This window comes from Coffea eugenioides, chromosome 6 (assembly GCF_003713205.1).
Source record: "Coffea eugenioides isolate CCC68of chromosome 6, Ceug_1.0, whole genome shotgun sequence".
NCBI lineage: Eukaryota > Viridiplantae > Streptophyta > Magnoliopsida > Gentianales > Rubiaceae > Coffea > Coffea eugenioides.
Genome location: NC_040040.1, coordinates 16,705,646 through 16,728,694, shown reverse-complemented (window position 1 = coordinate 16,728,694; position 23,049 = coordinate 16,705,646). Strand labels below are relative to the sequence as shown.

At 36.1% G+C, this 23,049-nt stretch overlaps 3 protein-coding genes across 4 annotated transcripts; 1 reads left to right on the top strand and 2 right to left on the bottom strand.

Moving 5' to 3' along the window:
* Positions 1 to 3,016: 3,016 nt before the first annotated feature.
* On the bottom strand, positions 3,017 to 4,751 carry LOC113772858 (mitotic apparatus protein p62-like). Of its 2 annotated transcripts, none has more exons than XM_027317348.1 (2): positions 4,316 to 4,751; positions 3,017 to 3,649 (listed from the first exon to the last, which is right to left on the bottom strand). In XM_027317348.1, the coding sequence occupies exon 2, from the start codon at positions 3,590 to 3,592 to the stop codon at positions 3,167 to 3,169; it is 426 nt and encodes a 141-aa protein (XP_027173149.1). In that variant the 5' UTR covers positions 3,593 to 3,649; positions 4,316 to 4,751; the 3' UTR covers positions 3,017 to 3,166. The 2 variants fall into 2 exon arrangements, with proteins under 2 accessions (XP_027173149.1, XP_027173150.1); XM_027317349.1 differs by having other exon boundaries at positions 4,330 to 4,751.
* Positions 4,752 to 10,840: 6,089 nt separating this feature from the next.
* LOC113773710 (flavonoid 3',5'-hydroxylase 2-like) lies at positions 10,841 to 11,501 on the top strand. Its single transcript, XM_027318334.1, has 2 exons — positions 10,841 to 11,281; positions 11,400 to 11,501. The coding sequence occupies exons 1-2, from the start codon at positions 10,841 to 10,843 to the stop codon at positions 11,499 to 11,501; spliced, it is 543 nt and encodes a 180-aa protein (XP_027174135.1).
* Positions 11,502 to 13,591: 2,090 nt separating this feature from the next.
* Positions 13,592 to 17,338, bottom strand: LOC113775619 (transcription termination factor MTEF18, mitochondrial-like). The gene is made up of 2 exons (XM_027320571.1): positions 15,249 to 17,338; positions 13,592 to 13,993 (listed from the first exon to the last, which is right to left on the bottom strand). Exon 1 carries the CDS (start codon positions 17,160 to 17,162, stop codon positions 15,432 to 15,434), a length of 1,731 nt encoding a protein of 576 aa, XP_027176372.1. The 5' UTR covers positions 17,163 to 17,338; the 3' UTR covers positions 13,592 to 13,993; positions 15,249 to 15,431.
* Positions 17,339 to 23,049: the final 5,711 nt, after the last annotated feature.

The following is a 23,049-nucleotide window of genomic DNA, read 5'->3' as shown; positions in this document are numbered from 1 at the left end:
CTTAGATAGCACAATTAGTAACAAATTGGTATTACACACGAATAATACACGTTCCTATGCATAATTTAATTTAATTTAATTTTTTTTTTTGTATTTCATATAAAATACTCTTAAAATATAACTCTCATTAAATCGAGTAAGTTCATAGTAACAACTACTTACATTGAATAAGGGTATTTTAGAAAAATTAAAATATAACTACATTCTTCAATTGAAAAGTGGACTATAATTTGGAACAGATAAAAAAGGAATACAGGACTATCAAAGTGGGACGGAGGGAGTAGTAACAACGGAACGGAAGGAGCAAAAATTACTACACAGGCGTCGGGAAATGTTGACCCCCTCAACCAAAATCTAGGTTGCAACACGGTGAATAATTGAATTCCGTGCATAAAACCGCGTGCGTTTTTTCTTTTTCTTTTTCTTTTTCTTTTTATTTTGTGATTCCTTGTTTGGTCAATTTTTCAGCACCTTTTTGTGGACTCTAAATGACTTGGGTAAACTAATCACAAATTTTTTTTTAACTCATAAATTGTGTAAAAAGAGCTTAAATTTCAAAACCAATGTTAATCATATTGTCAGCACTTTGAATATAGGCGGAGGTATGCACACATGAGGATAGGTAGGCAATTGCCCACTCCTCCCTAAAGTTTTGAAAATTGCACAATAGGCTTGATATTAAAGAATATTTTCAATTTTGTATCTTATTCGCCCCCTGTCCCCTCAATTTTGTAAACTTCATTCCTTAATCACTTTGCCCCCTTTCAATTTTAAAATGTCCATTCCTTCGTCTACACTTCCTTTTTAAATTACATAGGATTGTCTTCTCCATAAAAAACCAAAAAAAAAACGAACTTTGTGATCAATAATTCAACAAAAGTATTGGATTTATTTTCTATCAAACATAGACTTCTCTTTTTGGGGAAGAAAGGATTCGACCTTTTTTAATTTAGACAATGTAGTCATCAAAATAATTATTGTTTCCAATTTCTTACTGCAGTTATCTGTTTTGCAGGAAAAACCAACTTCCAGATGCCTGCCCTGGCTAGCCACAAGTCTAAATTTAGTGTTTTACTTTTCTCTGGTCCACAATCCTACTTCCACACTCTTAATACATTTCCTTATTTACCAAAGATTATGGTTGCCAAGAACCCCTTCTTCTGGTCACCTAATCCTTGAAAACTTACAAGGGACCGGACCAACTTGCTTATGCATTCCAACTTGGCAACCACCAATGTCTATTTAGCATTGCTTATTATTATTATTTTTTTAGGTGCAAATTTCTTCTTTTCTGAATTTTGCTAACTAGCAGATGCCCAAACGAAGTCTCCAGGGATTTATTTTTTCAAAAAAAAAATAAAGAAAAAGGAAAAAGACAATAATGGGTGGGTATCATAGTCAAGTTCCTTTGGTGAAATTGTTAAGTAAAAGAGTTAAAGGCCCCCAATGATTGATGCTAATCCCCAAAAAAGTACAAAAGACAATGAGGCCTTTTGACGTTCTGGTCATTCGGAAGGCCCAACTGCTCACTAAACCAAAACAAACGAAAACAGAACTCCGCCTTTTGACCCCTCCCATCAATTCATATCCCAGCAACTTTATTGATAGGATTGTCAGAATAGGTTGAACATTTAGGCTCAATTTTTGCAAGATGATCTGCACTTGAAAATTAAACAGGAGGGAAAGTTAAATGCCTATAGATTGGAAGGCACTCAGATGAAATGAAATTTGACCATGGGGACTTGACAATCAACTCCATTCGATAAGAATTACAAGTACAATTCATGAGAAATTAGTCTGCTTGTGCTTAGTTTTGTTGCCAATAGCTGAGTAACTGAACCATGTATCCCGAAATCTTCCTTTCACCTTAACCAATTATGCAGGTTTGTAATAGAAACTCTAGCATGCCAATTCCTCATGCAACAGATTTGTGGTTGAAACAGATGCAAGAAATGATTCCTCAATAGATCAGAATACTGATTATCATCCCGCTAATAACTAATAAATCCATCTGCAAACTTTTGCAAAGCAGTGAAGTACCTTAATATCCTTCATTTGCTGCAACAAACTGCAGCAAGAAAAGAATACGAGGCACAATGGTTCCGCACGCATGTGCAGCTATCTAGACATGTCTGCATACGTGAAAACAGATTCAAATTGTTCAATGAGAGAAAACCAATCTTTTCACAATGTTTCATGTGTAGAACTTAGTACCTGTACAATATTAGCCAAAAACATCAATGCAGCCAAAAAAATCCAGAGAGAAGATGCAAATAGAACTTCATCCATTTTCCCCAAGCCTTTATTTTGTACCATCTCATTTCATGCAAAATGTCCTAGCACAAACTATATGATTGAACAATTTGCACTGTAGGAAGACCAAGCTTCAAAATAATTTCTTTTCCTATATCACAAGCAAGCATCGGTGACTGTACAGACTGTGTCACTGACATCATGAAAGGTCAAAAATTCATATACCAAAAAAGCCAAAGAACCTCAAGGTTTCTAAATCAAACAACTAAAGTGAGCCTTGCAATTAAGTTATCTGAAGTAACAAACAAGAAGAACACTTGTATGTTACCTGAAATCTCCACTGGGGCAAATCTCCCAAGTTCTTCTGCAGTTTAGTCAATCTTGAAACAGAAATATTGGCCAGAAAGAGCAAAGATCTTCTTGTACTTTACCTGATATCTCCAGGCAGGAGAATCTCTGCACTCGTACAGTCGTTTGCACCTGAACCTATGGCAATAATCTTCCTTCTTTTTTTTTTAATAGCCAACCACCTGGAATTTTTTCATACGTGCTTCATTGCTGTACACAAACGTGTCGAGCAAAGCAATGAGCAGGCTTCAAGAAGATTATACAAGGGATGCTAAACCAAAAGAAGCTACTTAAACCATGCCAAAACAAAATGCCATCGCAGAAGAACTTACACCTACGTTGGATTCAGCTTGCTTCAGACTTCAAGTGCAAAAGGAAAATATTAGACAACATATCTGACATGATGATCTGGTAATTGGTAAAACCAAAGGCTTCTTGATATCATCACAGAATATTGATTGATAATAAAATTTTCAGTTGAGACTATCAAACACAACAAAATACGACAAATGGCAAAATAAAATGGAAAGCCAAATTTTGTGCTCTCCAATAATGAGCACAAAATTCATCTGCACTCCACACCAACTTCAGCAGCCCGACGAGGCTTGTTCTTTCTTCTGCTGCCGTTCTGTCTGAATCCAACAGACTTCACTGCTTCATTAGTGTTAGTCTTGTTTCCCACACCATTTTCCTCTTTGATAGAATCTAAGTTTTCCTTGACTTGCGAAGCCCTTTTCCTCTTCCGGCCATTCTCAACAGCGGGTTGATTCTTACTATCTTTATTTAAAACAGAGCTCTTTGCACTTTCACTGTCTTCTTCTTCTTCTTCTTCTATCTTCTCAACATCTTCATCTTCCTCAATGTCATCCTTCAGTGGTTTCTGTGGCCTTCCCCTTCTCCTCACCGGTAATTTCTCCTCGTCACCACTTCCGGCATCTTCACGAGCAGCAATACTCAATTGTTTCTTACCCTTTCCTCTCCCTCTACCCATTTTTCAGAGAAAGCAAAAAAAAACTTGGGCAAAAATTAATTATCTCTGCAGTAGAACCTGCCCGGAAAAAGAAAATCAGATAACTTCAAACAACTCAACAAATTTCACGACTTTCTATTGAAACTATAAATACTGAGAAGGATCAATCACAATAACTCAACAAATATAACCACACACTAGAAAACGAACCAAAAATAAATCTTGGAAACGGATATCTCCTCAGATTCACCAATAAGCAAACGACTATAAGAAAACCCAAAAAGCTCTGTTTCCTGGCAAGCATACAAATCCATATTTGCTCTCATGCCCAGGAAACACATAAAGGTTGGAACTTTGACTAATTAGTGTAAAAGCATCATGTGTATTCGGATGTTATAAAATAGCGCCTAACTAATAAGCAAAGCTGTAAAACCGAAACTTCAGAGCCTAAAGAAAACAAGCCAATGGCAGTTTCAAGAAAATCACTACATAATCAATCCAATAAAACAATAACATCCAAGACAAAAAGCAGATTATCCTATGACTGAAACCATATACTGAGAAAAACAAAGTCTGCATAGCAACCATACAACAAAAGAACTTAAGACTGCTTTACTTAAACATGCTTGAAAACAATCAAAATGGAATCTTTGAAGTTCAAAACAGACCACCCAAACAAACTGAAAAAGATCAAATCTTTCCAATAAATCCATTGCACAACCTTTCATACAGAATGAAACATACCAACTGAAGCAGACCTCATAAGAAACGGAAACAGCCACCATTTGCATCTTCAACCAAAACCCTCTTTTCAGCACATCTTTATCACAATTCCAATCAAAGAAAACCAAAATCGAGATGGGTTTTCCTATGTGCAAAAGTAAACAAAGTAAAGAAGCAACAAGAAATTGTTCAAGTGATAAGAAAATGAAAAGGCTTTGATCTGACAGAGAAATAGTAAAAGCCCAGATCAAAAAACAATCAAAAGTGAGGAATGATTCAAGAACTGGATTGAGATTTGATGAGGTTAATAATCCTCACCATTTGAGGTTAAGAAGTTCAGGCAAGGGAAAGAAGCTGTGAGGCAGAGAAGGGAGGCAAAGGTAGAGAAGACTGCAAACAAAAAACAAGTGAAGTGAAGAGGAGAAGAGTAGAAAAATATGGCTGTGGGATACTACTACTAGTATAGTTGCAAGTGGGGTAAGGATATTTAGGCCTTGTTTGGATTGCGATTTTCGTCGGAAAATTACATTATTTTCCGTGATCACATTTTCCTATTATTTTTTTTTCTCACATACATCAAATCGCTACAGTAAATTTTTCCATGAAAAATCATAAAAAACGCAATCCAAACACAACCTTAGCATTTAGGGGATTCTTATGGGCTGTTTGGGAAAATTATGGTAGAGGTATTGATGAAGGTAAAATAAAACACAACTGATTGAGGGGGAAAAAAGGAGAAAAACAAAAAATGATAGCACATATCTGGCAGAAATAAAAGAGAGGGAAAGAGGAAAAAGAAAGGAAAAGGCGTGGTGCTTGAGCTTGACATCAATGATCAATGTGACACTGGTTCAGAAAGTCACCTCTTGTGTGCCAAAAGAAAAAGGTGTTAAATTTTACTTCTACAGCCTGCTAAAAGATGTTTTGTTATTTTAAGGACTATGAGAAATTATATATCCCATTTGGATTGTTTTTATAAAAAAGTTTTATAGAGAAATATACTATAACGATTTTATGTATGTGAAACAAAAAAATGATTGAAAAATATATTCACAAAATTATAAAATTCTTTTTAAAAAATTACAATTCAAACAAAACAAAATGTGTTTGGATAACATTTTTATCTCAAATAATATTTTACTTACATTACAAACACAATTTCAAATAACTTTTTTATCTTTTTAATAATATTTTTAATTCACATACATCAAGTCCTAAAACGTGTTACAATAATTATTTCAAATAATCTTCGATTCAAACATTAACATTAGTGTACTGAAACCATGACCACGGTAAAAGTAAATCATAAATGCGATCAGTGACCCCCAAACCATGAACATTAGTGTACCAAAGTAAAAAGGTCGGTTTTCAGACCATTGATGCAATTAAAGTAATGATTAAGGATTTTCTATTTCTGCTACTAGTTAATTTTCTAGGTGTATTTAACCATTCAAGTTTTCTTGATGAGAAGACACTAAAAAAGGCTTTGCTGTACGGGAAAAAAGAATAAACCTCCTCACTTATTCCCACTTAATCCGTGTATTAATCCAAAAGCAAAATGGAGGAGTTTTCAAGATAAATACAGACCACTTTCACTTGCTACAAAAATTTTCACATAATGAAAATTTTACCTAAAGAAGTTTCTTGCCACATTTCTTAAATTTTCTTTTTTTTTATAATATTAATTCATGTGATTTTGGGGTCAGCAGCGGATAATCACTGGCTGTCGCCTGGGTCATTGACTGAGATCACGTGCCCATTTAGGGATGTACAATAGAACAATCTTGATATAGCCCCACTCTCTTTTGCATCTTTGTTAAAATTCATTAAATCAGCCTGTTTTTTTTTTTTCTTTTTTTTTTTTGTTTTTTCAGGTAAAATCAGCCTAAATTTTCACTTGAAAAACTTTTTACTGTCAACGTGCTTTATTAACCTGGAATGCAATTCATAAGTTTACTCATATTTTGCATTCTTAACAAACTATTTCTCCAAATGAATACTCATGCTATTTTTTTTTTAAATTCTTCAATTTTTTATCTTTTTTTTTTTGGGTAAAGTCAATAAAATTTGAGTCCCTCCATTAAAGCATTAAAATTTACTTCAATTTGGAATCCATTTCCTCGTAGCATTTTCAACATAAATGTTTTGGATCCTTGGTGAAACATATATTTCTGCGGTTGGAATTTTGGATTGGTAGTTATTTAAAAAAATTTGTGAGAATAATAGTGTAGGATTTTTTGTGATATAATGTATGATGATAAAAAGAATGACTGAGAGAATAAAAAAATTATAATATTGTAGCACTTTCATTTCAAGCAAAACTCCTTAAGTGTCGACAAAAAAGGAGGATAATTCAAACAAATATTAGACAACTCTATCTTTCATTTCTCTTTATTCCCCCCTACATTTCGCAATTAGAAATTGTAGATGGGCAGTTCAATTTGTATATAAAAAAAATAACCACATCCTTCGCCAGATGACAGTCACTTATGAGGGTTTCAATTTTTCAAAGAGAAAGATTTCACCAGCTTAGGGTGTAACTCCAAATGAGTCAAAGCAGCCCTTATTTATTTAGAAGTATGCTAATGAATTGAAGGGAAGAGAGGCAAAAGCAAGAACAATTATAAATGACAATTGTTCTTGAACCATTGAGACAAAAAACTGGGGCCAAGTTACTCTGTGGACTATAGGTGGGAGTTGAATTGCACTTACACTGAAAAAAATTCAAAAGAACTGTCAAAACATCCTTTTGATCTAGTCAGATTTTTATATTTACTAGCTTCTTATACATAGTCTCTTTAGGCTTCCTTTTCTGTAAATTATAATAGATTAGGTTATAGAAATATTATAGTTACCGTAAAAAAAAAAAAGAAAATTGTTCTTGAATTTAGTATAAGAAATGCATTTGCAGTAATAACTATTGTTGTAAACGTTTATGTGCAAATTCCTGATAGTACTGTTTTGGGATTAATTTTATATACACTGACAGTGTATACACTTTTATCATTAGATGTATGACACATAATTTGAATTTGAATTTGAAATTCAAATTTTGTATATGTGTTATATATCTAACCGTAATAATGTATATACCGTCAATGTATATAAGATTTACTCATTGTTTTGTGAAACTCACCGTTGAAAGATAAATAAATCAAGAGTGTCAATCATGCCACTCAAGTGTAAAATTTCAAATTAGAAACAAATTTTGCCAAATCAACATAAATCCCATCCCAAATGGTTGCAGATAGGATCCTTGAGCCTAATTGAAGCTACATACCTGGAGTCAAGAAATATTTAAATATAACAAAAAAATAGTTCGTAACTCATTATGTAACTTGGCTATACGCCTGATATTACTCATCACGGGGGAGTAGTGATGAACAGTAATATTCCTTTCTTTCTTTATTATTATTATTATTTTATAACAGTAATATTCCTTTCTTGGTAGTCAAATTTTTGAAATTCAAGCTTCCCTCATCATCCTTTCACTTTTGTTCTTACCCTTTGAATATTTGTTACCACAAGAACTTGATACTTTCCAAAGTAAATTGACGAGAAGGCCCCTGCATGGTTGGGCAGTCTGTGTCTGATCAGGCTGGGGACCACAAGTTTAGCTGGATTGCTCAAACTCTGCTGTGATGACTGGACCCTGTCTAGTTGCTCAAAGCCTAACATCTTATTGGCTTAGGGTTTGGTTGACTACGATTGGGTCCGTAACTGGCAAATACCCTACAGTCCAAATGTTCTCACTGGGGCCTCGTTAATGGAGCCCGATATGGCGAGAGTCCAGTGTTTCCTACGCCAATTGGTTGAACTTGTATGCTAGCAGGTTTGTTTGGATTGGGTTTTATTTCCCCAAATTTATTTGTTTACATCATCATTATAATTTTCAATACATCTTTTTACCTTCTCAATTATTTTTTTATCTCACATGCATCACATCACAAAAAGTGTTACAGTGAAAATATCTCTAATAATTCACAATCCAAACAGATTGGTTGGGAAAAAAAAATTTTTTTTTTGGGTTGAAGTTGTAAAATCTCATCTGATATGTTTCTTGAAATTAATACTAACAAATGCATTATGTTTGATTGCATTTTGTATTTTACTTTCCTTCTTTAATTGCATTATTGAACATGGAGAGCATGATTGTAGCTTAAAGTACTACACTATAATGCCTAATTGGATTTAATCTTTCTCATATTTGTGCCATGTAGATTTTTTTTTCTTATACGAGAGGGTTTAGATGCATACTAAACATGCTTTATTCAAATTTTGAATGGAAATTATTTGTCATGCATGAGTAATTGCTAGTATAAAATAATTTTACACTTATGACACAGGAAAAATTAATGCTATTTACAACTAGTGATTGACACTTATATGTGCCATGATTAAAAAATTATCTTCCAAAGGTAATGAATCCGGAGTCATAGTTGATGATGAATCATTGTACAACTTACTAAATTGAAAAGGGGAATAAGAATGTAAATAAGAGGTCCGATTTCGAAATCTCTTACTTACATTATTAAAAAAAAACAGAAAAAAAATATTTTTAATCTATTTGGGACAATTTTACCCTTAAGATTGGGGTAATAAATGAAAGTTAAAAAAAATGATACTGTGTGTTTACATCACACACTGATAGTGTCCCTTTATCTGTTGTATAAATATTTATCCATGAATAATTATGCTTCAATACCTTGTCAGCTGGATACAAACGACGGATAACAAGGGACGAGGAAGCCATTTCCTTGTGTGCACAGGATCTAAGTAGATGATGGCAGTAAAAGTATTTATTCTTGGATTGGATCGGAAGCGACTAGCTAGACATGAAAATGATTAGGACATCATTTTTCTTACCACGCACGCAGTTTATCTTGCCCCAATGATACGTAAAAGTCAAGCAACGCCCAGAAAAGTCGGCCATTAGGTTTATCAGCAAAGCATCGGTTACGATTTTCCCAAATTGTTTTTCACCACAAAAAATAAAAAAAAAATTCCTACTTGAGAAAAGGCAGAAGCCAGCAGAACTTGGATGCAAAAAGTCTTCAAGAAAAGGCGTATTCTATTGAACACAAAGGTTGACTGGCTAAATCGCGTTAAAACTTAAAACCAGCAAACCATTCTCGATGCACAAGACTACCAGAGGCGTGCATAGTTTTGCAGAAACCAGCTGGAAATCGAGCTGTTACTTTGGATAATATGTGGAAGAAGACAAACTTGCCTAACTACGTGATTTCGGGCAGCCCTTTCTGATCGAGCGGTTTCTTTTTCGCTCTGAGTGTTTTTGATCTGTTTGTCCACTGACTGCTACCATTTTTTTTTTCTTCGATTTTATGTTTCTGGTTTCATTGGTGGGATATTGGCCATTAATTTTTGAATGGTTCAAAGAAAATCACGAAGCCAGCCCTTTTTCCTAAGTATATATTAATCCTGGTTAAAGCAAAAAGTTTGTACCCAATAATAAACATTTAGTCGTCACGATTTCAACTGTTGAAGCTGTAAAAGCATGTTTAGGCTTACATAGCTAATGAGATTAGACAATGGATCATAAGGGAAAGCAACTTAGTTTATCTCAAGTTTTGATTGAACTTGACTAATAAGTAATAACAAGAGACGATTTCTTGGGCTGAAATGATAACTTATATGAGCTTTGCTTTTTGGTCAACCTTATCGAGGGTGTTGCTGCTACAGAAACTTTCACTCTAGTAAGTTTCTGGTCAAATTTCCCCCAAACAAAAAAAAGAAAAAGAAAAAAGAGTTTCTGGTCAAAACTAATCAAGGAAATGAATTCGCTCTAGTGGAAAAGCGTTGGTGCGAACAAAATCAGAAATAAAAAACGCGCAAAGATCCCTTCTTCTATAGCATTTGCCCTTATCTTCTCCAACCGGCCCTTTCCTCAAATCTCTTTCTGTACTGCCATTGCCACATGCACTTACACAAATTGCGAAACAGTAATATGGACTTATTATCTATTTCCGAGGCTGGACCCCGTTGATGTCTGTGGAAATATCCTCGTCAACACAGAAAGAAGGAGCATGGAGCTAAAGTTTGCTTGAATGCAACAGCTATACGCCCGAATATTTTAGTATTTTACTTTTCCTATATCCAAAACAAGAAAGTCTAGCTCTAGCGGTCCTAGCATAGGTGCGTGCAGCAAATTAGTAATCACTAAACCAGATGAATTCTCCATCAAACAAATAAAAGGTAAGAGATTTATGTTGAGTTATGACAGCAAGTGGTGTTGGTGCGGGTAGTTCCTTTGAAGGTAGAATGTTGTTAATCAATTGCAATAAAAAATTTTAAGATTCACGTGTCCGTTTGGATTGCATTTTCTGTCATTTTTCATGAAAAAATTACTGTAACGATTTGATGTATGTGAGGAAAAAAGATAATAGGGAAATGTAATCACGAAAAACGACGCAATTTTCTGACAGAAAATAGCAATCCAAACACACGAATACATATAGAGTGAGCACAAGAGGAGATGGATAGAGTGATAGAGTTACCGGTAGAAACCGAAGAATTGTTGAATCGGATATGCCTAAGCTTGGATACCTCCAAGCTATCTGCAAAGAAGCATTTTGGAAGCACCTTTCTGCACCGCTAAATCTTCCTCGAATTGCATCTCAGGCATGTGAAGTAAATGGGTGCTACATACCCAAGAACACTAGACTTAGCGTGAATATTCGGGCAATTGGAAGAGATCCTGATGTGTGGGAAAATGCACTAGATTTCCACCCTGATAGGTTTCTCAGCGGAAAACATGCAAAACTTGACCCCCCAGTAAATGATTTCGAGTTGTTTCACTCCATTTGGGGCCTGGAGGAGAATTTGTGCTGGAGCCAGAAAGGGGGTAGTGCTAGTATGGAATACGTACTAGGGACGTTGGTGCACTCATTCGATTGGAAACTGCCTGCTGAAGTGATTGAGTTGAACATGGAGGAAAGTTTTGGTTTGGCTGTGCCTCTTAAAGCCAAGGTTAGTCCAAGACTGGCTCTAAATTCTTATTCACCTTAAGCTCCTTTGCCCGTGTCCAAGACTTTCAAACAATCAGTCTTTTGAATTTTGAATGAGTACGAATTTTGAATTTTGGTAGGTAGGAATAGACAGGCTTAAGAGATTTAACCACCCAAGATCTCTCTTCTTCGAGAAGCGAATGGCCCAATCAAGAATAGTTTGTGTTGCAGCCTCACTTTGATGCAATTTTGGTTCGAAATCCTATAAGCACAAGAAGAAGGAAGGCACAAAGAGGAACGAGGCTTTCCCTCCGGTGTGAAGTGTGACTCCGATATCTAAATTTAACTTTAGAAGTGTTACTTCGATACCTATATTAGCTTCTGAGGTTTTAGGAAACTCGGTTAAGGAGAGTTGTGATGATTTCTTATTACCAGTTATCCAGGAGGAGAGGGATACTTGTACTGGGTGAGAAGAGGTGCCCATCAATTTTGTATGCTTGTCATGAATGTGTCTGCCTAATTGTGAAGATTCAATTTCATAAGTAGGACTCAACATGAACCACACTCATTTACTGTTTACTGAAGCTCCGTCTGTCCATTGTTGCTGCACCAAATCAGATGTAATTGCAACGGAAGACGCATGATCATTTGACATCCAAAATTTTTTCCAATACTAGTAATAGTTTACGTGCTTTGCACGTGATTATAATATTCTAAAATATATTCTTCTTTAGATACAATTTTTTTTTTTTTTTGTAAAATTTTGGTCATCAACATTAAAATATAGTATTTTTTATGTTATTTATTTTCTTAAACTAGCTACTTTTAAAAATTTTATTGAATGGAAAGAGACAGAAAGCATTTCAATGTAGTTAACATGTTCCGTAGGATTGAATTTGGAATCATGAACCAAACATTTTTTTATTTATAGCTTGAAGTTTAACATATCAAATATTGATAATTATATCATGTTTTACCAAAATTATTGTATATTCATGATTTTATTACATATAAATCAAAATCATTACAAATTTTTTTTTTTTTTTTATAAATGAAGAATATAGTTAAGCTAGAAAAATAAACAAACATGTAATTTGAATTCTTTGTATTCTTTTTATTGTTATTTTTGTCAATAATGGAGTATAAATGATCCACCACGAAAATTATTTTTTGACTTGTGCATTCTCGCAATTGAAATTTCATAAATAGAGATATTTGAGATTTTTCCATTTTCCTTTTCTTTTATTCATATATTTTTACACAATCCAATTCAAAGCAAAAGCAACAAGTCTACTTTTTTCATATGAGCACAATACTTTTGGTTTTAGTATCAGTGTATCTGATGGTCATGAAATTGGAATGAGAATTGTGGCTAATTAACAATTTTAATATCAATTTTTAGTATATTGCAGTATTTTATTTTTTTTCAATTGCTAACTTTTAATCTATAACCACTACCATTATTGTCAAATACTAGAATGCATTAAATCTGTCTAATTACAATTGTCACCATAAATGAAATTTACTTAATTTTAAAACCTTCCATTTGTTCACTAATATGGCAATACAATAAATATATGCAATCACTGGAAAAATAAGGGTATTTTGGGTATCAATGAAAAAAATTTGGATATCATTCTTCATTTTAAGTCTACTTTTATAATAATCCTTATTTTATCATTGGAGATGGCTTTTGCCTTGATGGATGGATTTAGTTTGCTTAAATCAATACAAATGAAGCATTACTATATTGTTGCCAATAACAATGTTTGTCTTCCTCTGAATATCAATGATTTGAATATTGTCTTTGATATTATTTGAATTATATTTTCAACTTTTAAATTCATTTGCTATTCACTTTATGTCATTTTATGAATAGTTTTCAATTTTTTTTAAAATTTCCTTATTTTGAAGGGTTGCTATTAACGGTAATAATGGTTTGTATAGTGCTATTTCCGATTTTATTTTTTTCCTATTTGATATTACTATTTTAGTTATAAAGGTGTCATAACTTTTTGTATATTGAAATTCCATTTGCGCGATGCGAAAATTCTTCTCCTTCTAAATTGGATGTGTACAACTTATATAACTCATCCAAGAAATGTTTATGAAATCATTATGTTTCTTAAATCATTTAACTATTTGTAATTTTAAGGAGACTTCTCTTTCTAAATCAATATAGTATGATGCAATACACTGACCTTAAAAATCAACAATTATTTTCTTCTAAGCCACCCATAATTAAAATTATACGAAACTTTAACCACAAATTAAGAAAGTCATAATTGAAATACCAAAAACTAATAATATCATAAGAGTGCTTACACTTGTATTCCAAATTACCAAAAGAATGCTTACACTTGGTACCCCAAAGTACCATTTTTATATAGTAATGAATTTTCAATTCTGTGAATTTTTGGTTAACGCCAATCGCTTTCATGTGTACATCTTTCCATTAGAATCTGTTTGTTGTTGGGACGGACACGTTTTCAAGAGTTATAGAGTGGGCGCTCGCGGAGATGCTGCAGACTTCTAACATCCTCCAGCAAGCACGAGAGGAGATGGATTGAGTCATTGGGTAGAAATCAAAGACTGTCGAGTCAGATATACCGAAGCTTCTATACCTGCAGGCTATACGGAAAGAAGCACTTCGACTGCACCCTTCCATACCCACAAATGTGCCAAACCCTGCTTCAATGTTACTCTGTTTCACCCCTTTACGTAGGTAATTATCCTGCAGATTTTTTGATAAAGAAGCTGGGTTTCAAGGGAAATGTCTAAAAATGTCAAAACACCGCCAAGAAATTTGCAAATCTTCAGCTGACTAACAAAACTATGAGCAAATGATAACCTGTCACTCGATTGCATCACATAAAGAAATATGGCATCTTTGAACGCTGCAGCAATGCATAAGATGATTAGGCATACATACTTCCACGAAAAACAACTATTTGATACACATCTATCTTAAGATTTCGGCCAGAGAGGAGGTCATGTGATTGTCAATCTAAGCATGTCAGGTCATAACAGCAAAGGTGTCAAGAAGGCAGTTTACATATAACATGGCATGTGAACATTTTGTTTATAAAACACCAAGGCAATCACCCTTTTACAATTACACTTTGTCATGAAAACAACATGGCATATGAGAATTTCTTTTATCAAACCAGAGTAATTGCCTTTTAAAGGTAAGCATTTTGTCATTTTATGAGAACATTATTGCCTCAAGGCAGTCGAAGGGACGATTCCTCTACATGTTTAATGCAGCACAAAAGATAAATGTTCAAAGCCCAAAAGAGATCATGTCTGAAATGCCACCACATTCGAACTGACAGAAGATGGGGCATATCTGCAAGACAGTCCCAACCTACAGTACTTCATTATCAGTTTCACTTCTTCCTCAATTGGTGTATCCTTTCCAAGGACAAGAAAATAATAACGGCAGACTCACAATGAACATCAACATAAGGACCAAACAAGCAAAACCAGCTGACACACTTTATGAAAAATATCTCAACATTAGAAGCCATGTCGGCCCTACTAAGAAATATCCCTATAGAATGCTTAACAGACACGAAGATATTTGTCTTGTTTCACCTTAACTACTCCAGTGATGTTAGTCTCCAGTAACGTCACATCATATTATTCTTCTACATGATGCATATGCAATTGGATTTGGTTAACATTATCAGTAGCAAATTCACAAGAAATGGAAAGACATATATTAATGGAAGAAGCAAAGCCAAACCAAAAATGTATGTAAGGCTATCAGGTAAATTCTTCTTCCAGGAACCACTATATCCCCATTCGTTAGTGTGATGCTCACATAAAGACCCAGGCAAAGGAGGGCATGAAGCAGTCCACAAATAACTTTTAGGGGCACAGCAGTGTCCCAGGGAACCACTTAAGCCCAATTCTTATCGTTCTCAACTTAAAGAACAGTCAATAAAGCAAAATTGGCGGGCACAATCAATAAAAACTGGAATTACCTGATGTCAAATCCTAACTTGTGTTGCTGATATAATGATGCTTTGTAAGATCAATAGAGGCATTCAATATCTTTGCATTTAATTTGATGCAGGATGATTCCACAAGGATGAGCTGGCAAACAGTCTGTACATCCCAGTTGCAAGGATAGAAAACTCAAGCTAATTATAGAAAAATGACCATGTCTAATGTGAACATATTGTTTGTTTTAGCCTTTCATAAACTGCAGGGCCTTCAGGATGCTGCTCTACGTATGCCTTGATGAACAACTTGTCAGCAGTTGCTAGCACAGTGCTTAATGCGAGATTGGGCTCCACAGCACCCTGGTCCTTAAGCCAATTATACATTGTAAGCCTAAGTTTGATCCTTTCTATCTTGTAGGAGATGCATGGTGGAAACTTTCTTAAAATAGACACAGGATAGCCCAAATCGTTTACAAGAAACTCAATCTTTGTCTCAATGGCATCCTTAGACAGATTAAGGATATTTGGAGATTCTTTGACCATCTCAGCAACATCCTTTTTGCTAAAACCAGCATTTACAAAACAATCAAACCTCTCTTGAAGATTCAGTCCCTTCCCTCGAAATAACTTGAGTGCTCTTTTCATTTCCTCCGAGTTTTCAACAAATCCAAGGTCCAATAAGAATTCAGTCTTCATCCTCCGTGATCTTAGCTCTTCCTCCTCAGCTGTCAGGTTTGGGAGTCGCTTAATTTTCTTTCCAACAACCCAGTTCTCCATTGCTTCAGGACTTTCCTTCACGATTTCACAGAGCTGATCCTTTGTAACTCTCAAAGCAGTCAGCAATGTTTCAAGTTTCTTTATAGTACATGAACCTAGCAATATAGTATGTGAACAAACTATCCTCCCAACATCTAGCATAGCCATCTCAATTTCAACAAGAAAATTATAGCAATGCTTTAAATTCCCCAGAAACTTTGCAATTGGGATTTGTGGAAACTGAAGGAACGTACTGCATATCTCATCTGGTCTCAATCCAAATTTTGTCAAGACCCCAATCAGCAATAAGGCATTGGATCCTGAATTCTCAAATATGAGTTCTGGATGCTTTCGAATTAAACTTCCCAACTGCTCCTCACTGCAACCCATCTTGCCAAGCAAGCACAAAATCTCAAGCATTTGCCTCCAATCATACGAATTTTCTTCCATTAAGTGCTCAATCCAATCAAATGCAGGATCAGCACTCCTCAATTTATCTAAAACATCAAAGAACTCCAGATTTGCATCCCCAACCAAAAGATATGGACTTGAAAGAACAGCTCTGATCACAGTAGATTGACTCAGCCCCACCTTTTCAAAAGAATCAATCTTTTTCTGCAGGACCCCCTCATTGTATCTGAAAATCTCAGGCACTTCCTTGTAAAATTTTCCTACCTTATTCCGTGCAATACCGTAATTACACAAGACATGATAGTTCTCCAGCAAAACAGGATCATCATTCAAGAACATCAGTTGCCTTGGAAGCAACGTAGAGTACTCAGAAGGTTTCAATCCCATACTCTCAAAAAATGGTTCAAACTCGTTGATAGGATGGTACCTAAGAAACCGGGTTATAGACCGCCCAATCTCAGCCTGATTATCCACTTTTCCCAACAACTTCCTGAGAAAGTGTGGTGAATTTCTACTCATATTATCAGCATCAGTAAACAGCAAGCTTCTAGTAGAATGCAAGTAATCTAACAAAGCAGCTTGGGCTTCCTTTTCAGCAGCAATTTCCATCATCCTGGCCTTTCTTCTACTATAACAGCTAAAGTTTTTGGCAATTTGGCACGACCCAGTTCCCCAAATTGCCCAAAAATTGCTTCTTGATACTCTAAAGTTGTTATTAACAAAACCAATAGAAACCCATTTGACAATGGATGGTTTTCCAAGTTTCTGCAAATGGGCCAAGACCATTTTTCTTCTATAATGCACAGAGAATCAAAATAGCAACAAATGCTGACTAAATAAGTGAGGAAAAAACTATTATTCTAACTAATAAAGCATATGTTATTTTGCATGGGCTTTATTGAGAAGTTGCATACCTCAAGTTATGCAGAAGTTTTTGATGCCTTTGGATGATGATGCAGAAGTAGCCATTAGAGGAGCAAGGAGTTCATTGACACCAGCAGACAAAAGGGGTTTTTGTCTCAGGGGAAGGGTTTTTAGGCTCCGAAGACGAAAGTGCTTACAATAACGTCAAACTCAAGGTTATTAAGGTAAATATGGACTTTATGCAAAGGGTATTGCAAATATTGGGTTTTTTTTTTTTTTTTTCAAAATGTATTTAAACGAATTAAGAGGCCGTACATTTTTCACACCTTTTGACTTTGACTTTAGTGGCCAGAAAAAAGTTTTTTGATATTGGAAAATTTTCGCATATTTTTATTTACCTTTTGAGTACTCTGGAAAACTATTTTAATTGAAAAGTTTTTGTGACAAGCTTGCCATTCCGCTCCAAAAATAAAATAAAATAAAAAGTTGTTTTCTGATTTTCTAACCTTCGAAAGCAGCCTAAAAACTTTAAAAAAAACTCCAACAAGGAAAAGTTACCAAATTTTTAGGTTCCATTTGGATTGCTATTTTTAAATTTTTTTTTGTAAAAAATGCACTTTAATGATTTCATGGATATAAGTTAAAAAGGTTAATGGGAAATGTGTCTATGAGAAAAGTAAAAAATTTTCCTTAAAAAACTACATTCCAAATAACATCTTTTTTCAGTGAAACAATTAATACAAAACCAGTGTCATGCAACGTGAAACAATTAATATGCTCTTCTTGCCGAAACCTTAAATTTCACCCTTTTTCTCATTTTTTTAAAAAAATTAAAACGGAAATACTTTCTTCTTACTTTTCATGTATCTCGAATTCCGTTTTTGGAACCTAAACAAAACTAAAACCTCTTATAACATGCTCTTGGGAAGGCCCTGGATTTACGAGAATGAAATTATACCATCTACTCTGCATCAATGCTTCAAATATTGTCGAGACGGTATTGTTAAGAAAGTCACTGTCGATGACAAACCTTTCACGGAAGCCGAAACTCACTTTGCCGACGCCAAATTTTATCTTCACAAAGAAGCAAAAAGAAAGGAATCGGTAAGGGAAGAAAGTCAAGATTCCAAAGTACCCATTTTGTGGTATACTCCAAGATCAAAGAGAGAAGAAGGTCAGTCTTCTTTTATCAGAAATGACATATTAAATATTCCGCTCACCAAGATAGAACCTGTTAAAATTGAGAAGGTGAGCTTGCAAGGGTTTGTCCGTCCCAAAGAAGAACCGGCAGTGGAACATTACTCGCTACCAACTAATCGGACTCAAGAAGATTTTGATCCAAACGCCTATAGACTTCTTGCTAAGGCGGGTTATAACCCAAATGAGAAGAATACATTGGGCAAACTCCCTCCTGAAGTGACTGGCGAGAAAACTCACGGATTGACACCTACGTAGAAAATGTTGAAAGAAAGGGGCTATAATGTTGAAAGTTCATCGATGGGTCTTGGTTATCAACCGCCCTCTCCTGTTCGTATAATGATCAAAAGAGCGAGTTGTAACTACGTGAACGAGGAAGTGGAGGTCACAAGCCGAAGGAGATCTGTGTTCGATAGGTTGGGAAATAAGTCAAAGCGTATTTCTGTGTTTGACAGACTTGGCCCGCAGCCGAAAAATTTGAAGCCGCCTGTCTATGAAGATTAGGCAGTAAAAAGCAAGAGTACCAGGTTGCCAAGGAAGAAAGTCTTACTCCAATAAAGAAGAACAGACCAAGAAAACGAATCTCCAATTTCTTCATACACTATGGAGACTTATTCAATGTAAGAATTGAAACCATTTTTGAAGAGTAGGGTCAAGAAAGTACGGCTTCCTGTCACCATATTACGATCAGTGATCCCGAAAAAGAAGAAGAAGATGCAGATGACGCCCCCCCTGAACTTGAACAAGGGGTAAAAAATACAGTCGATAAGCTAAAAGAGATTAACCTTAGCGCAAGCGACGATCCTCGCCCAATTTACATAAGCTCTTGTATGACTTCTGAACAAGAAAAAGAGTATGTTGATTTGCTGCTCGAGTTCAGGGATGTCTTCGCCTGGAATTACTTAGAAATGCCTGATTTGGATCCAAGGGTCGCTGTTCATAATTTGTCTGTCAAGCGAGGAACAAAACCTATCAAGCAAACGCAAAGGCGCTTTCGGCCCGAATTGATTCCTCTGATAGAAAATGAGATAAATCGATTGATTGAAACCGGATTCATACGAGAAGTAAAATATCCAACATGGATCTCAAGCATCGTCCCTGTAAGGAAGAAGAATGGGCAAATTCGAGTCTTTGTTGACTTTCGAGACTTAAATGAGGCTTGCCCCAAAGATTATTTTCCTCTCCCCATCACAGAATTGACGGTAGATGCTACAACCGGGCATGAAGCACTATCTTTTCTCGATGGATCGTCTGGCTAAAATCAAATACGTATGGCGCCCGAGAATGAGGAGCTCACTGCCTTCCGCACTCCCAAAGGAATTTATTACTATAAAGTAATGCCGTTTGATTTGAAAAATGCTGGAGCGACATATCAAAGGGCAATGCAAAGAATATTTGATGATATGCTCCATAGAAATGTGGAGTGCTACGTTGATGACCTTGTGGTGAAATCAAAGAAGCGAGAGGATCATATTCAAGACCTTCGAAGAGTTTTCCAACGCCTTCGGAGATACCAATTAAAGATGAATCCTTTGAAGTGCGCATTTGGAGTCACTTCTGGCAAGTTTCTTGGTTTCATCGTTCATCAACGGGGGATAGAAGTCGATCGATCTAAAATTGATGCCATTGTGAACATGCCTGAACCGCGAAATATTCATGAATTGAAGAGCCTTCAAGGGAAGTTGGCATATATCCGGAGGTTTATCTCTAATTTGGCCGGGCGATGCCAACCCTTTAGTAGACTGATGAAGAAAGGGGTACCCTTCGAGGTGGGATGAATCGTGTAGGAATGCTTTTACAAGCATCAAAGCGTACCTCATGAATCCCCCAGTGCTGGCTGCGCCCATTCCAGGAAAACCATTGATTCTCTACATTTCCGCTCAAGAACGGTCGGTTGGGGCCTTACTTGCTCAAGAAAACGATGAAGGTAAGGAGAATGCGCTATATTACTTGAGCCGGATGATGACATCTAATGAGTTGAACTACGCCCATCGAGAAGTTGTGTTTGGCACTTATATTTGTCATTCAGAAGTTGAAACATTATTTTCATGCACATACTATTCGACTCATATCTAAGTCTAATCCCATTAAATATGTCATGGCAAAACCTGTACTGTCTGATCGACTCGCCAGATGGTACCTCCAGCTTCAACAGTTTGAAATTATTTACGTACCTGCGAAGGCTGTCAAAGGACAAATATTGGCAGACTTTTTAGCCGATCATCCCCTACCTGCCGAGTGGGAGTTGACTGATGAACTTCCCGATGAAGAAGTGTTTATGGTCGATTCGCCGTGGTCAATGTATTTCGATGGAGCTGCTCACCGCGATGGAGCTGGTGCGGGAGTTGTCTTTTATACTCCTGAAGCAGATATATTGCCATACTCTTTCACTTTAACACGCCGGTGTTCAAACAATGTGGCCGAATATCAAGCATTGATTCTCGGTCTGGAAACGGCCGTAGACATGAAGCAATTGCATCTTAGAGTTTATGGTGATTCAAAATTGGTGGTAAATCAACTTCTTGGCATTTATGATGTCAAGAAACCCGAATTAATCCCATATTATAAGTATGCAAGACAGCTCATGGGATATCTGGGCGATGTCACTATAGAACATATCCCTAGAAATTTCAACCAACAAGCTGATTCTTTGGCAAGGGTGGCGTCCATGATCACTCTACCTTCTCATCGAAATCAGATTTCAATATGTCAAAATTGGGTCATACCTCCGATGTTTGATGAAGATGATGATGGTGAGGAAGAAAAATACTTATCATATTTTTGTCCATGAGATCGAAAAGGAGGATTGGCGTCATCTCATAGTAGATTACCTTAATCATGGGAAGTTACCAGAAGATTCCAAGAAAAGGGTTGATATACGTCGTCGAGCGCCACGTTTCATTTACTACAAAGGGACGCTTTACCGAAGATCATTCGATGGGGTGTTTCTACGATGTCTTGGAGAAGATGAGGCCATGCAAGCAATGGAAGAGGCTCACTCTGGGATATGTGGTGCTCACCAATCTGGCCCGAAATTACACTTTCGCATTAAAAGAATGGGATACTACTGGCCAACAATGGTGAAGGACTGTATCGATTTTGCTAGAAAATGTCAAGCTTGTCAATTCCATGGCAATTTCATCCGTCAACCTCCTGAACCATTGCATCCAACTGTGGCGTCTTGGCCATTCGATGCCTGGGGTTTGGATATAGTTGGACCACTTCCAAAATCTTCTGGCGGACACATTTTCATTTTGGCGGCGACAGATTACTTTTCAAAATGGGCTGAAGCGGTTCCTCTAAGAGAGGTCAAAAAGGAGAATGTAGTAGATTTCATTCGCTTGCACATCATTTATCGGTATGGAGTCCCGCGGTATATCATCACCGATAATGGTAAGCCTTTTTGCAATGTAGCAATGAACAAACTTTGCGAAAAGTTTCATTTCAAACAATACAATTCGTCCATGTACTACGCTGCTGCAAACGGACTCGCTGAAGCATTCAACAAGACCTTATGTAATCTGTTGAAGAAAATCGTGGATAAATCGAAAAGGGATTGGCATCTTCGGATTGGAGAAGCGCTTTGGGCATACCGAACCACTTTTCGAACTCCCACACAAGCAACCCCATATGCGCTTGTTTACGGTGTTGAAGCTGTTCTTCCACTTGAGTGTCAAATACCTTCGCTAAGAATTGCAATTCAAGAAGGGCTCAGTGGAGAAGATAATGTTCGTCTTCGCCTTGAGGAATTAGAAGCACTCGACGAAAAGAGATTGGAAGCTCAGCAACGGATTGAGTGTTATCAGGCTCGCCTTTCAAAGGCATTTAATAAGCACGTTCGACCCCGCTCTTTTCAAATTGGAGAGTTAGTGCTCGCCGTTCGGAGACCAATCATTCTCACTCATGGGGGACAAAGAAAGTTTACTCCTAAGTGGGATGGTCCATATGTCATTCGAGAAGTATATACAAATGGCTCATACAAGTTGGTTGCTGAAGATGGATTAATGGTTGGCCCCATCAATGGCAAGTACCTAAAAAGGTACTATGCATAATCGGAACCGCGCGATGCTCCTGGCCCGCATGAGCTAAAACTGTGGATGGCAACCACCAATGGTGTAGTATGTGGTAAAACTGCTGAAACACTCCACCAAATCTAAGGTGGTAAACAAATAGATACTCCTGGCCCGCATGAGTAAAACTGTATGGCAACCACCAATGGTGTAGTATGTGGTAAAACTGCTGAAACACTCCACCAAATCTAAGGTGGTAAACAAATAGATACTCCTGGCCCGCATGAGGTTAAAATGTGAACGGCAGGAACTACGTGTGACTTGATTCCCTTGTTGGGATACGTAGGCAGCTTAGAGGGCAACTTCTAAGTTCAGTTACACCACTCCAAATCAAATCCTTGTTTCTTGAAAAAAAAAAAAACCTTTCTTTTTCTTTGAGATAAAATGCTAAATTTAAAAGTTCTTTTCTCTTAAAAAAAAAAGAGATAAGAAATAAAAAGCATTTTATTATTAGAAAAAAAAAGAAGAACTCATTACATAAAGAAAATGATAAAAGAATTCAAGAAAAGAAGGACATGGTGGAAAGTCTAAATATCAAATTT

What these genes read in the sequence shown, in the direction of transcription:
- LOC113775619 (XM_027320571.1), bottom strand. Translation starts at nt 17,162, where the DNA reads ATGGTCTTGGCCCATTTGCAGAAACTTGGAAAACCATCCATTGTCAAA.
- LOC113773710 (XM_027318334.1), top strand. Translation starts at nt 10,841, where the DNA reads ATGCCTAAGCTTGGATACCTCCAAGCTATCTGCAAAGAAGCATTTTGG. An exon ending in CTGTGCCTCTTAAAGCCAAG is followed by an intron (nt 11,282 to 11,399) that starts GTTAGTCCAAGA and finishes GAATTTTGGTAG; the next exon opens with GTAGGAATAGACAGGCTTAA.
- LOC113772858 (XM_027317348.1), bottom strand. Translation starts at nt 3,592, where the DNA reads ATGGGTAGAGGGAGAGGAAAGGGTAAGAAACAATTGAGTATTGCTGCT.